The 16,025-nt window shown below is 41.2% G+C and overlaps 1 protein-coding gene across 2 annotated transcripts in view; it reads right to left on the bottom strand.

Moving 5' to 3' along the window:
- Positions 1-16,025, bottom strand: part of vps50 (VPS50 subunit of EARP/GARPII complex) — a 144,449-nt gene that overhangs the window by 68,489 nt on the left and 59,935 nt on the right. For both annotated transcript variants that reach the window (XM_080000449.1, XM_080000450.1), the window contains exon 13: positions 9,179-9,311. In XM_080000449.1, coding sequence (XP_079856575.1) covers positions 9,179-9,311 — 133 coding nt within the window. The remainder of the gene's footprint in view (positions 1-9,178; positions 9,312-16,025) is intronic.

The raw sequence follows: 16,025 nt of genomic DNA, 5'->3' as shown, positions 1-16,025 counted from the left end.
TCGACCCACGGTTTCCGGTTTGGAAATATCTGAAATTTCACCGTGGGAACGATGCTGTCCACTACCATGGCTATGAAGCTCATAGCTACTTCCGTAACTTGCTGACATCACTGGAACTTGATTGGAAGATGTCCCAGTCGACGTCACTCAGAGCGTCCAGAAGTGGGGCTTCTGATTGGTCCGACCACCGCTCGGTACCACCGTTCCATGTACGATGCACGGTCTCTAAACTGGAAGTAACAATATGGCGCCGTGACCGGATTTCCCAAAAGCAGGGAGCGAGACGGTCTTGTATCTGTTCTTGTATGGTGTGTAGCAGTGTTCCAAAGTTCTATCTCCCCTGGTGGCACACGTGATGTGTTGGTGGAAATAAGGCAGAACTTTTTTAAGGGTCGCCCTGTTAAAGTCCCCAGCCACCACCACAGCCGCGTCGGGATGTTTGTTTTGAAGTCCGCACACATCATCCAAACACATCATACAGGTCCGACAGTGCTGTGCCAGTGTCCGCTTGCGGTGGAATATTCTTTGTTCTTATTTGAATTAGATTCACATTGCAGAGCTGCGCTGCCAAGCTTCGTTCCCTGCAGAAACTCAGTAATTTCTCTGATCAGACCATTTATTTACATTACAGATTCAGAGCTGTGACGAGTCCGCGTGCCATCAGCAGTCCTGTCTTCTGTTGTGCAATTCTCTCTCTAAAACATCCTATGCATGTCAGCCAGCTTGCACAGAGGTCACAAATTCTCAGCGGAGGGAAGATTGACAGGGGGGGGGGCAGGATGACAGTTTAATAAAACCCTGGGTTTAATGCTTATGGAGTTCACAGTCTAATGACACAAAGTGACTTGCATCCTCAACAGGAGTTGTAAAAATAAAAGAGCACCATGAGTCAAAGATACACACACGCAAACTGTTTGATACAGATATGTATGCAAAGTATGAGAATAATGCAAGTAAGGCGAATAAATGACATTGTCTGCTGAGCAAAGAATACCCGGACCATTATCTCTCTACGTAAGGCAAACACATTATTTCACCAATCTGGGGGGGGGGGAAACCCCGACATTTGTTACAAAACAGCGTGATAAATGCACAACAGCATAAAGAGAAGCATTTTTAAACCTTTGGACTCGCTGTGGACATAGAGGCTGTGGTCACCTGTGACCTTGAGAATGCAGGCAGTGAGGTGCTTTTGGAATCTAGTTATAGCAGCAGAAATAACATCCATACACCACAAGATAGAAGCAGATACATTACGACACACACAATCCTGTGTTTTATAAACCACGAGGACATTTTGTTTACACATCCAAACATATGCTCAGACAGCAACATGAAGTGAGAGGGGGGAAAAGCAAAACAGGGAAAAGGAATAAATGAAGATGACTGAACAACTATCTACGCTGCTTTTTCAAATTCACCGCGGATCCATATAGCTCATGCTTGACCTTTGCATTCTTGCCAGGAAAGGCAGACCGCGCCACCAACAATGGAAACGATGTATTGTGTATTTGCATAAGGCAAATACATAGATATTTTTGTTTCTTAAAGGGTGCCAGCTAAAGAAAGTTTCAGATATTGATGTTTTTTTAACAAAATAATCTCACAGATTACCACTTTAACATCCAATAAACTATGTTTTCATCCACCTCCATCAGATGTTAGGAAATGTATTCACTAACTATAATGGAACATAATGGGGTATTCAGATACATCAATATCGAAGCTACTGTAACCCCAAGGCAAAAAGGCATTAGGCAATGCTTAAAAGTATAAACTCACATTATTTTGCAAACACGTGGAAAAATGAAAGATCCTGCTTTTAACCCAAGAGCACTAATCTCACACACACTCACACACACCCCTAGTGTCTTCACAGCTTCGAGCTGACAAGCTCTCTAGGTCAGGACATGTATAATATCTTGTGTACAATGAATTACCTGTACAATTTTTCTTACTCGACCTGACATTTCAGCCCAACATAACACCATATCTTATTTTGTCCATCAGTTTGTGTTCAGAGCAGCACTTCACCCATAGGGACTGTGCTAATCTCCCTCCCAGGGACAGGATCTGAGGGTGAAAGTATCTGGATTGCCTTATATTGGATTCTGACAGGAGGCTTAATACACTCATGGGAAGAAAAAGGGACCAGGGAGGGAATTAAAGTGAAGCTGTAAATGCATAACAATTATCTGGTGCAATAGCTGGCTATTAACTCGCATAATGATTTTGCTGAGAGCAAGTGGAGAGGGTTCCCAGCCGCCGAACAAACAATCAGGATCAAATGCAAGATGAGCCCTTTCTGCCTTCTTATCAAAACCATTGTGAGCAGTTGACCGCTGAAACCTTTAACTTTAATTAGTAGAATGATGGTTATAAATTTGTCTACTACCCCATTTCCACTGAACCGAAATCCCACTAACATCTGGCATTTGTCACCAGTGGGAAAGGAAAAACCAGGGTGTCAGTCCCGGGTCAAAGACCCTGCAATAGACACAGGTTTTATTCGGCTCCACCTTACGATCAGCTCTGATGTGAACAGGACATCCATATCAACCCGCTCAATTTGGCCCCTTTACCTGCACAATGCGGGTTGAAGTTCCAGACGCATAAATAGACAAGAATATCCGTGTATCATTCCATCATTCATATCCCATTTAGAATCCAAAATCAGAAGTTATTGACTTTTGTTTTCCAGCATGGGGGAATCGCACGGTGGAGGACCACAGCGGAGAACCCCCCGCTCCCCGCCGGGCTCCAAGTCACTACAGCATCACCCCAAGCGGGTCCCCGCCACCGAAGGACCGGTGTGCACTGGCAGCATGATGAATCGGTGCGCGTGTGCTCAGCGTGGATACTCCGTGCTGCTTCTACACTTTAACTTTTTTTTCCCCCAAGTTTTACAGATTTTTGTAGTTGTTATTTTAAGTTGCTGTGTACTGTTTTGTTCCCAATAACACTGGAACCATGACACGTCCCTTTTTCACTGTGTTCATGACGTTGAACGTGACGCACTAGAAAAAAACAAAACAGCATTTATCCTGGCAATGAGAAAGGTGTCAATCGCCTGGTATGAAAACGGTGTAATACAATTGTCTCCCTACCAGTAATGCTATATGCTATATCCTATCAATGTGTGCCAGGAAAAGTACAAAAAAGAGGACACAGACCCACACATACACAATGACAATGGATGTGTTATATGATATCCAAGTAACACTTTACACACTCAGGGGCGAATTCACAAAGTGACTGGGTGGATTTTGGTCTGATAAACTCGCGCAAATAACAGAAAAAGGGAGGATTTCATTCACAAAGTACCTGCAAAAAGTGAATCACCGTTAACTGTACTGCGACACAAATAGCATCTCGTGCGCTGGTGCTATTTGCGTGTATTTAAATTGGGTATAAAAATTGGCCCCTTTCTATGCAAATGAGCCTCGTTGCAAATTGGGTCAATTCACAAATACTGGCGCTAACAGCCACTGTTATTTTAGGGTCTGGTCTCTACCAATAAATGTCAGTAGAGACCAGGTGGTAATGTAATTGCGCGAGACCAAAAAAAAAAAAAAAAAAAAAAAAAAGGCAGCGCTGCGCAATCGTTTTCAGCGAGCTGGGGCAACTGACGTGAATTTATAAGGGCCGTAGGCCGTATAAGGCCCAGACACTCCAGTGATCTGTAATTAATGTTTTGGCATTATTACTACAATTATTACTACTATTACTGTCACGGCATTTATAGGTAGCGCAACACGCAATAGTCCCTGGTTTTCAAAACGCACCTAAAAAGCTACTTGTTGAAACTTTTAATAATTTTTGGTACAAAATGGAATTACAAACGTTGACAAAAACAGTTCTATAATTTAAATTAAACTCAAAGGATATCGGAAAAACAACTAAAAGGTATAGGGAAAAGTGATAAAGTGGTCAAAACTGGAATTGAACAACAGGTGGCATCGAACCTCAAAACCTCAGGTGCACCTCAGGTACAGCAGCCTGCAACTTTGTAGAGTAAAATATATTAAATTAACGGTCATCGTTTCTACATTGTAATATTAAGATTCAGTGAGAACTACAATTTCTTAAGTAAAAATAAAGATCATAGATTATATATATTAATAAATTCTAGATTTACTCGTACTATTTAAATGTTTTACATATATGTTTTACTGCACATAAACCTAAAAATAGTAAGTAAAACCCAGGGCCCCCACCTCCACGTAACGGGGCTTCCCTGTCAGGATTTGGTAAAGCACTGGTGCAGCCCATCCAAAGATTTCCTTACAATTTTACATCATAATTAAAGACTTAAAATCAAAATAACTACTGTCCAACAATTATTCTAAGTTTTATATTTATGTAAGACTGATAATTCGTTAAACAGGCAAGTGTAGAGCAGTGACATAAATGTGTAATGTAATGTAAGTAATATATTTTGTGACTAGGACGCTAAGACGGCGCAGCTTGCGGGCACAATTGATGCGCAATTTATGGCCCTATTAGCGGCCGCTAATATCGTAATAGTATCGTCTATTTCTTAGTAAATTCCCCCCTCTAGAATTCTAGAGAATCACAGAACACAGAATTCCTGCAAGAAGGCAAACATACCCATTTCCAGGGATGTATCTTGTGGTCATTAAACCCCCAAATATTTTGGGACAGCAAATGAGTTGTACGCTATACTAAGACAAAGACCCAGAACATCTCTTATCCACTGCCTAATCGTGATCCGATTAATCTCAAATTTGTCAGATGGCTATCAGAAGAACCAGACACAGTATAGGTTTGGTGTCTAGACTCGTTTTAATGAGGATATCCTGGAATTGAGTCAGATGGCAACAGAGTATTGAATGTGATGCTCAGTGAAATGGGGGCTGTGATGTGACAGAATGTTGAAGCGATAGATGGAGAGCGTGAGACTGCAAGGGGAGTGGGGGTGGGGTTGGGTGTTGACAGACAGATTCCACCAGACTGAGGAGGATCTGCAGCTCTGAGAGAGTGGGGTTCTGTCAGCCGAGGCGTGAGAGGAGCAGCAAATTGAATCCAGGTCCCTGGACACAAGAGGAAGAGCAGAGCGCAGCAAAAGGACCGGGAAAATAGCAACGGACCAGAGGGAAAACATCAACACAAAGCAAAAAGAAAGGAACTAAATGCGAGGTAGGTGTGGGAATAATTGAGAAGGATTTCTGTGCCATTCCGCCAGTTGTAATCAGAATTTGGCCCTTTAGGCGATTGTGGGGAACAGAGTCCATTATGGCTCATAATGGACCCTGTCACCCACTCCTCCAGCTGAGTCGTGAGGTGGCAACGCATGCCTGATTCTGGAGACAGTTACCAAGACACTGAACCAAAGAGTCATCAGTTTCAGAGAATTCTCAAGCTGAAACAGGAAACGCATTGCTCGGATGTTGTCAGTGAACGGTAAAAGAGAAGCACGGTAATGAGTTTTAGCACATTGCATAGGCTTCCAACACGATGAAACCCTATAGGACGCTGGGTGGGCGAGGGTTCATAAGTCCAAATTAAATTTGTGGCGTTAACCGATATTCCCCCTAGGAGAGCAGGGAGAGAAAAATCACGGTCAGATAGGGCCTCAATGGAAAATGAAATGAACCTTATAATGGATAATTCCTAGCGTACAATGTGGTTGGCTTACAAAAAAGGTTCAAGGTGTGCCAGCAAGCAATTTATCATTTATTCCTTATGATTATTAGTGTGGATCGGTATGGTCCTTGAGAAAGACTGCGAGAGGAGAAGGAAATTACCTTCATCAACATTGCCAAAGCTCTCATCAAACCCCCATGTGAAGAGAATAGATTCACTGCGTTGACCCAGTACCCAGCATGACGCAGGATATCAGCAATGAGGGTTGGCAGAGAACAGAATGGGGGGAAAAAAAAAAAGCATCAACAACAAGCTGGTCATGGACCAGCCAAAAAGCAATTTACCTGCTGATAGCCCATGCAAATGAAGATGCCAAGAGAGTTGGCGTTTTGGTGAAGACCCCCAACAATGAGTAACGGAGTGGAATTGAAGGCAACGAAAAGTGTAATTGTCAATTTCGAACCGCTGCAGACCGACACATTAGTCAGTGTTCCGGATCGACTTGATTAGCTGGGGAGATCCTACACCATGAAACTAACTACTTGATGTAGTGAAGACATTTAGCCGTTGGGAAAATTCTGTCTCCAGGTTGTTCTTTTAGAATCAGGAAGTTGAGGGAGTGCAAGTAGCAAGTCAAACTGTTTTTAGTCTGAGTGTGAAAATGGTAAGCAGTTTGAAAACCATAATCACTTACGTAATTTATATTTGGCACAGATTTTGAGTATCCTACAAAAACCCACTTAATCTATGTAAACAAACCACGAATTTCTCAGAGGAATCTGCTGTACCGACAGATAACATTATTTAATCAAATGCCAGATTTTTGGAATTCAGAATTTTCATCCTGGACTCTGATATTATGCCAGTTTCTGCTTGTGGTATTCAGGTTTTTTTTTTTTTTAATTCCTTGACCATAATAGGTAGCTGTAAATTCATTCTTGGGTGGGGGTCACATTGCTGTACACATGAATATGAATATACTGTATGTTGAAACCTGTGTCAAAAAACTAGGCTGCTATATGTCATCAAACAAGTATTCCATGTTCAGTAAAGCATAGTCAATTTCACACAGCTTGACCCCATAGCTTACTTTCTACAGTGTTTTCCGACTAAGCATAGTTGATGTGTGAAGGCCAATTTCTCTGATGGTCTTGTTTGTTACTGTGAAGTGGGCAGTCTTCATACATGTTGATGTTAGCCTCCACGGTCCATGTCCACACAGTAGGCCGTGTAAAACAGAACACTCTGGCCATATTTATTTCCACAGACTTAAGTGAACCTTGCACGGCGGGCACTCCTCCCTACCTGACTGCGTGCCGTCGGCAATGATTAAACATGACGCGTGCGCCAATCTAATCTGGCAGGTAGGGAGAAGACCCGGGGCCCTTATTACTTATTGAAACAACCTCTCCTTTTTTTCCAGTGAAGACATTTATTACTGTAACGTCATAGTGGCCAGTTCAATACATCAGAGTGGCCACGGTACTAAATGCAAGGTGTCTGTTCTGACATTGCCCAGCGACTTAGAAGATTTCATTATGTGTGTGTGATTTCCAGGGGTCTGCCCTTCATGGAGAGTTATGGGTACAAGTGTGAGATGGAGGTCGTTGTCACCACAACCGTATTTGACAGATTAGAGTAAGCCTGTAAGTCACCATTAGGTGAAAGAGAGGTGAGCGGGAGCACAATGCAAGGAGCCCAGGACACCTTTGCTCAGAGGACAGAGTTGACTGCCATTCAGATCCTGTGATGACAGATCACTGTGCGTGGATATGGGGGTACATAATGTCCTTTCTCTTGGTGCAAGGCCACGTCCATTGGTGGTTCACGGGGATTTGTTAGGGCATGCGTCATTCGGAACTCAAGGGTGACCGTGATAGGTTGTACCAATTTGCTGGATGAATACTTAAATGATGAATACTTACCAGAAACAATATTAGGCACAATGGAAATGAGCAGCCTTCCAAATGCCCTTAGAACACAGGATTATCTCGAAAAATCGGTAAAAAAAAAAAATCTGGCAACACCAGGCTAACCTGCTGATTAGATGGATTCCACTAAAATGCAGTGAGCTAATGATAAAAAAAAAATTATCTGACAGTTACCGGCCGCTTATATTATTAGGGCAGCAGAGCGTCTGAAGGTTGCCATTTTCAAAAAGCTGGCAAATAGAAGATAAGAAGGATATTAATTGTGACATGAGCGGGAGTTTGTCCTTTGATTTGAACGTGAGCGACATTTTAAGCAGCCCAGGAGAGTCACTCAAATGTACCAGTTTCATTTAATTATTCATGGTAATCATGACGTGTAAAAAACTGTGTTTGAGTACAACTTCATTTTGGAGGAAATTGATACTAAATGATAATTTTGTTTCAATTTGTAGAAGACATTAAAATATGGAAAAATTCATTTGAGGCAACATTTAACACATCAGTGATTTGGGGCCATTTGGAGCCACTTCGGGGAGATGTCTTGAACATCATCAAGGGTGACTGATTCTTTTTTAACTGACTCAATGTCACGCGCACACAGCTGACACAGCCTGCATGCACCATTCATAGTTCACCTATGCATTGTTTATCCTTGGATGGTGAGCAATATTAAACAGTGGAAGTGGAACCAAAAAAACAAACAAAAGACCTTCACCTTCACACATGGCCAACGCAGAGAGCTCAATGATGTGTTTGGTTTACAGTAATGGAAGGAGGATTCGGCATGATAAGGATATGGGAATTTGTTTTACAATTTTACATTTTACTGTTTGTCGAGGCTAAAAGGGCTTGTCCCTGGGAAGTATAGCCCCCTGACACTTATGTCAATAGACACAAGCCATTAATCACTGTTGCAGTTTGGGCTTAGTCAATGACCTCTGCACAGGAAGGAAACTTCATAAAAGCGACATTTTGCCAAAGATAACAAAAAGCACATTTTAGCCATTAAAAAAAAAAAAAAAAAAAAAAAGTATGCGCGATATGTTTCTAGCTCTGAGAAGTAATGATGTAACATTAGTTTTACTTTAATTGTTTCGATAAACATTGATTTGTAGCATTATTAAAAGTGCCCATTGGGTAAGTAAAACATGGCTGTGTTTAAAGCTACAATGTGAGGACTTTCAGCTGTTCACAGATCAGAATTACCAACATGGCCAGCAAGTTCAAACTCAATTTGAACTTCTCTTCTCTCTTTGGAAAACAAGCTACAGTATGGTCATGCCCATAGACCTAATCGGAATTTATCGGAAATCAAACCAATTGTACGGATGGGCCAGCGCACCCTCACAGCCACAAGACAAACTGCTTTTCACTATGTCAATGAAGAACTGAACAGTTTATTATTTTAGGAATGAGCCAAACAGTTTTTAAGAGAAAGATATTGTAGAACGCGGGGAAAGGGATCAAAAAGACCTGAAAGGAGAGCTGAGAGGACCAGTGCACTTCAACTCATTTTGATATCAGGTAACACACAAGAGGACTTAAGAAGCGCAAATGACTCTTCACTTCAGAAAAGATCCAAAGCCCCACTCATGTATTGTATGTGTAATATGAGGGTAGCAACATAATGCCAGTCCTACCCGGGGTTGGTGTGGCCTCCTCTTTGTCATGCTCCTCGTGCCACTGCATGGTGCGGTGATAGCTCAGCATCACCTCCCATAATGCCTTGCACAGATCCGTCAAACAGGGAATGTAGCTGTCTGGAGTGATGTGCTGCAAACAAGAGTGGAGACAAGATTATTGCCCTGAATTTGTAATCAAGTCTTACACCTTTTACTCTGTAATTTACTGAAGAATATTCCTATGTAATGCTGTTTTATACTACCTCCTTCCACCATCACTAATTTCCATTTACTGTTCTGTTACATATTTAGAATTTGAAAAGGCCATCAAAGCAGCCTTTATTTCCTTGGGAAAAAAAAAAAGAAGTCAAACGTAGAGGAGAAGACCACTCATAACAAGCATTACAGGTCCTTGGATCAAATACTGTAGCTCTAATTATTCCTTCTAGATTAAAGTGAGATTCAAAAAATATATATAAAATGTCGCTGAGCAGCAGTTTCCAATATTTTACAAATTCTTATGAGGTCCGCTTCTGGGTTTCATTCCACAAAACTTGAGAAAAACAAAATGTGTTTTCCCGTCAAAAGCAAAATACTTCCGGGGTTCAAACACCGTAATCATGTGCCCTCTTGAAACGTCTTTGAAGCGACCTAGTTCAAAAGCAGTAAATAAGGTACAATAAATATTTCACACTTTGTAGTTTGAAAATGATACGGGCATCACATTAGGAGTCTGTTGTTTTAGAAACCAACATGGTAAAAGCATGCCCTCCTGTGAAAAATATTCAACAATAATAACACTTAAAAGTGAATGTCAAAGTGTATGTCTGATCAAAATGTAAAAATAGCACCTTCTTAGCAATTATTTATAGATGTTACATCAACAAACTATTGTATGTAAAGTCAAATCATCTCTTTTGGATAATCGGAATTGCTGTTTGTCCTCAGAACATCTCACAGATGGAAGTTTTGGGGAAATCAGAGACTAGAAAGGTTTGACAGACCTTAAATTAAGGGCAGCTTTAAATACACTATATAACACTATAATAAATAATACACCCAGTTCAAGGTCCCACTGTTCATCCGTCTTGCTCCAAACCACGGCATCATGCAAAGCCATCACCCCCCCAAGGTATTTCTTTTTTTTACCGTCCACTTTTACTGATGTGACGTTTTATATGTCACTGCATGCTATCATTTTGAAACACTGTGAATGTTAAAGGTGGAAGTACACTTAAAAAGAAGTAGAAGTTTTTGACCAAAAAGACATCTTCAGAACAAGATCAGAACAAATTGACGTGGGGATCTTGGTTCTTGCGGTGTTCTTCACGCAGGCCCCCGATGCAAACTTTGTCTTTTGCCTTTTTCTTGTTCCGAGACCTCACCAGGTCGCGGTTCCCGTTTTCTGGTTTTACTGTGTTTTTGTTTTACGTATATTGTTTTAGTTTGTTTCTACTTGTATGATACAAATATTTTAAACCAAGGGACGTTCTGCCTTGGATCAGGACAGTGGATTGCCTAATGGAGAGGGAGTGATCTCTGGTCCACTGTGCGTCCCGGCTGCTCCCGTGTCTCCGAACAAAAACATTGGGTTAGTAGTATTAAAAAAAAAAAAAAAGGTAAATAAAAGCCCCGGTAACTATTTGAGGAACTATTTCTCACGTCTTTTTAAGTGCACCTCTTGCTTAAGCCTCCAAATAGTGGTGGTATTGCAGGGCAGGGGCATCCATAGCAATATGCAACCTGGTTGTGGAAAAGCTAGCATGAGTGAGATTCTACTTCATATTATGCATTATGTTTCAGTCTCCAATGGCAAATAGTTTACCGCAAGCTTATGAATAAGGCACAACTCAAGCTCTGGATGAAAAACCAACTTTTCGCAGAACTGTCTCTCATCAGCACATGTCGTGGAGATACCTTACTTGGTAGAGGGATGACTTTAAAATGAATTATATTATTCAATGACCGATTTATCCAAAGTCTGAATGGCAGAGCAGCTGTCCAAGGCAATTTAATTACAAAGGTGGACAGAAGCCATCATAGACATGGACAGCTTCCAGAAAATTTAACAGCCTTGGGTCTTTTTAATTAAAATATGCATAATTTAAAAGGCAAAATAACCAAAGAAATGAAACAAGTTAACACAAGATAGCTCCACCTATATTGCAGTGGAGGTTATGTGTACACTCAAACCACACTTTCAGTGTCAAAGTGTTACAAATCAACTGCTTCAATTTTCAAGGAGAAATCTAAATACATATTTTTTGTTTTAAAATGTTTTCATATTTAATTAAGATAATGAATGAATAATGAATATCAATATCTAATTATGTTTAAAAGAGGTGTTTTAAAAGGATGACTGATTTATACAAATGTAATTTGAATGTAATTTGAATGCAATTTGCAATTATTATTATTATTATTATAACTGAAGTCTTGTGATTTTATATAATCAGTTACTGCGGTTCCATAATTAACTAAATGGTTACAGATAATCTAAATTATGATTACAAATAGGCTTCTGTACCACTGATCAGATAGTGGGGGCTAATGAACTAGATCTGACAGAAAGAGCTGTGGATTTGCCATTCCATGCGCTCGAGCAGCCATCCATATCCTAGTACTATGTTGCCAGGCAACTGGGGAGAGGATGCGGGAATTGGGGGTAAAGAGGTGTGTTTACAGCCGTGGCCAAATGTATTGTCAGCCTTGCATAATTAAAAAAAACAAAAAACCTTTGGGGAAAAAAAATAAAATAAAAAAATATCATTGATAAAGCTGATTTAAGAATTTTAGGGTTGGCAGCTTATTTTACTGTTAGTAGTGCAGAAACTTGGTTTTTGAATGAGCCTTTAACATAATATTTGCTTCACTTTCAGAGACTTCTCTTGCTTTTCTTTCCTTTCTCCGTCAGTGTGGTACACGGAGTGACAAAACAGCAAATTGAAAACCTTTTTCCATTCAAGCAGGTTGAAGTGATGAGAGAATCGCCTGCTTGAAATCCAATCATTTGTTGCAACTTCTGAAAGGTGCTAATAATAGTGTGCCGGCCATTGTATGATTTCAAAATAAGTTTGTTTTGTTTTTCAACAAGTTCAACAAAATTGTGCATTATTTGTGAAAAAAAAAAAATGAAGGGAAAATATTCCGGCCACACAACAGCTCCGGCGGGTTATCTCCCAAATAGGAGCCTTTCTGTGTGGAGTTTGCATGTTCTCCCCTTGCTCACATGGGGTTTCCTCCACCTAACATCAGTAAGGACCCCCACCAAAAACATGCACACATCACCATCGTCTGACCAATGACGCACACCTGGTACCAGGTCCCCGGGCGCATCGACGAACGCCCACTGCTCCTGGCTGCCCCCCCGGAGGAAGGACATGCCAGGATGGCTGAAATGCAGAGGCCACATTTCACTGGCCACCACCCAAAAAGCCTGTGCCTGTGTGTGGGGATGGTAGCTCAGGAGGTAGAGCTGGTGGTCTAGTGATCCAAAGGTTGCTGGTTCGATCCCAGGCTCCTCCTGCTAGCATGCTGTAGTGTCCTTGAGCAAGACACTTAACCCCCAGCCTGATGGCTGCGCCCGTCGGTCTTTGAACAATTGTAAGTCGCTTTGGATAAAAGCGTCTGATAAATGACTAAATGTAAATGTAATGTAATGTGTGTGTATATATACAGTATGCATGTGTTGTAGTGCAGTGTGTCATGTGACGAATAAAGATTCTTCTTCTTCTTCTTCTTCGTGTGTGTGTGTGTGTGTGTGTGTGTGTGTGTGTGTGTGTGTGTGTGTGTGTGTGTGTGTGTGTGTGTGTGTGTGTGTGTGTGTGTGTCTGAATATGCATCTGGGTTAATGGTTCATCAACCAAAAATGAAAACCTCTACCTCATGTAACACACCTGCTTTATTGAAAAGGTCACACTGGAGATGGCCATCTTGACATCGGCTGTCCTTCATAGTGGGCGGGTTTGGCATTCTCACAGCTGTATGAACAGGAGCAGGGGAGAACACTCCACATGCGTTCGTGAGACCTACTTGACAACAGCAATTGAGCTCGCCAAAGATGTTTGCAAATTGACTAAGTCAATTTCAGAGCGCTTTCTGGAAAGATAGAGCTCAAAGCTTTTCCTTAAGAGTGCGTGCGTGTGTACGCAAGAGAGCTGATATGACAAAAGGAGCAGAACACCTTTTCTCTGACAAAAGGAGATGGGACGGAGAAAGTTCCCCTGATTTAGCTGATTCGCTTTCATTTCAGAGCCATAATCATCCCCAAAGAAATGGAGAGGCTGCTAGTCAGCAATCTCCAGAAGTGCCGCACAAGCAAAGATGCAACATCGCCTCTCTTGTCAACACTTCACAAAGTCTCCTGGAGAGAGAGCTATTCTTACACAAAATCTCTCTCACACACACACACACACACACACACACACACACACACACACACACACACACACACACACACACACACACACACACACACACACACACACACACACACACACACACACACACACACACACACACAAAATCCGCAACCCCCCCCCCCCGCTAGGATCTGCTATAACTCTGTGCAAGAAGGTTAAAGGAAAACACCACCCTAAAAACCCGTTCTTTGTGCTTTGTGAATCAGTGAAATATCGGTGTTTAATGTCCACATTATTAGCTTTTGACAATATCATTTTTTTAATATTTCATGGCACCTCTTCCCTACATGCCTCATTTTTTACTTTGCTTCATATTGGGACCTTAGTTTGTCATTTCTCATGAAAACTTTCAATGGTTCGCATTATCCCAGAACTTTCTGTCAACAGTAGTGTGGCAAACGAGGGGGCATGGTAAAACCACGGTCTGGAGGTGACGGGGCTGGCTTCCTCCTGCCGCAGCGCAGCTGTACCGGGTCTGCGCAGGCTGGGAGCCTTTTCTTATGTGTTGTTTTGTGTTACAGTGGGGATCTCGGGGTGTAGCACGCGGAAACACCTGCGGACCAGACTGCGACCAAGGAGTCACAGGATTCAGAGACACTTGTAATTCCTGTTTTTTTATGTTCCTGTTTTTGCCAGCGAGCTCTTTTGTTTATGTTCATTAATACAACTCGCGCCATGTCAGCGCCTCACTGCAAGAAAGACTCCCTCTCTAATCCCATACCTGTGGGTAGAGATGCCCATCAGTAGTTTGAAAGGGTTTTATTTGAGGGTGTCCTTGTTTGGAGTGAACAAGTTGAGGACCAGAACAGGGACATTAACTTTAAACATTACAAAAAAAAAATTTTTTAAATAAAAATATATCTGATGAGCTGTCCCTGGTTGTTCTACTGGAAGCCTAAGTGGCTAAAAAGGGATATTTCCCTCTCCACCTGTGTCCAATATAGAAAGTTGTAATATATGTTTACCTGCAGTAAAAAAAAATTTGAATGTACCCTGTTAATGCACCGCTAGAGAAGTAAAAGAATAGTGGATGGATGGAGTAGGATGATGAAGTCAACACCTAGAAAAGGGACATAAAAACAGACCTCACTTATAAAGCTTCATGGAGCCATAGCCATGCATTCTAAGGTTTTGGAATGAAGCTGTGTGAAGAAACCAAAATAATAAAATACGATACAGCACGATAAGAATCAGGTTGTTTCATTGGACACCACAACACTACCTAAAACAAACTGAATAAACTGGGGAGTTCAGAAGTAAGCAAGACAGAGAGCTTTGACTTCCATTCTCAGGCAAAAGCCGGAGACCAACTCCTTTAATCCCCCGGGGAAAGAAAAACAAGATGCATCCAAGAAAACTAAACTGAAACAAAACATCATCAGATGACTAGGGCATTCGAGCATCAAGGATCACAAAGGAAACAAAAGAGCCTCTGTACCACCAGAATCTCTCTTCCTGATATACTGTGGAGTTTGGGTAATCATCACTGCTTTGACAGACTAATATAAACACACTATGTGAGACTAATTTCCTTTCCGGAGAGCCTGGAGAAGGAGAGTTTGAGCAGCGGACTGGTTTTACTTCCTTCATAATGAAGCTGGGTATTATAATAGCTAACTAAAAACACATACAACATCATTGGAAAAATAGAATAGAGCTGCCAATGGTCATGGTGCACTGATCGCATAAAAATACAATCATGTTTGTATTCACAGAATTGCAAAAAAATAGCCCACATTTGAGACATACAATAGCACTCAATGACTGCACCATATCAAATTGTGGGAGGTTACATAATGGGGAGTGAGGGGGATCATTTTGGGACAGCTAACCTTGGATAGTAATTGAGCAGTTGTTTGTTGACATTGTGCAGGTTTTGTTTCCATAAAACATATCCATAACATTAGCTAATGGCAAAAACATAAAACCACCAAATAAGCACTAGGCCTGTCGCAATAATTAGAATATCGACTTATTGTATATAACCACAATAATTCTTCTGACCTCGATAAGTGGCCATTGTGTTTACATGCGTAAATGTTTATATGGCGCAGAAAAAAAGTTTTTCACAGCGCGGGGAGCAACACCGTTACTTCATGTACAATGTAAAATACATTTGGAAATGGCTTTGAACAAAAGTGCCAGCTAAATTACATAATGTTACCAAAATGTTGAACATTTCAAAGTTTTCTCATGAAAATTTCTCATGAATACCTGCATGCCTTTGGTATGTCATAGAGTAAAGCAAAGAAACTGTGAAAATAGATAGATTATCGCTAAAGAGATCAATTATATTCTAAAATGGCCGGGACAGATTTGTTGGTGCCCCTTAGAAAAGATGACAACAAATTGGATTATAGTGATATTTCAAACTCACACGTCTTCAATCTTATAATCAGTCATTCAGCCTATTCAAATGGAGAAAAGTAGTCACTCTGCTGTTT

This window comes from Zeus faber (assembly GCF_960531495.2).
Source record: "Zeus faber genome assembly, chromosome: 1".
Taxonomy (NCBI): Eukaryota; Metazoa; Chordata; class Actinopteri; order Zeiformes; family Zeidae; genus Zeus; species Zeus faber.
The sequence above is the reverse complement of the archived record's forward strand: the minus strand, read 5'-3'. Positions and strand labels throughout refer to the sequence as shown.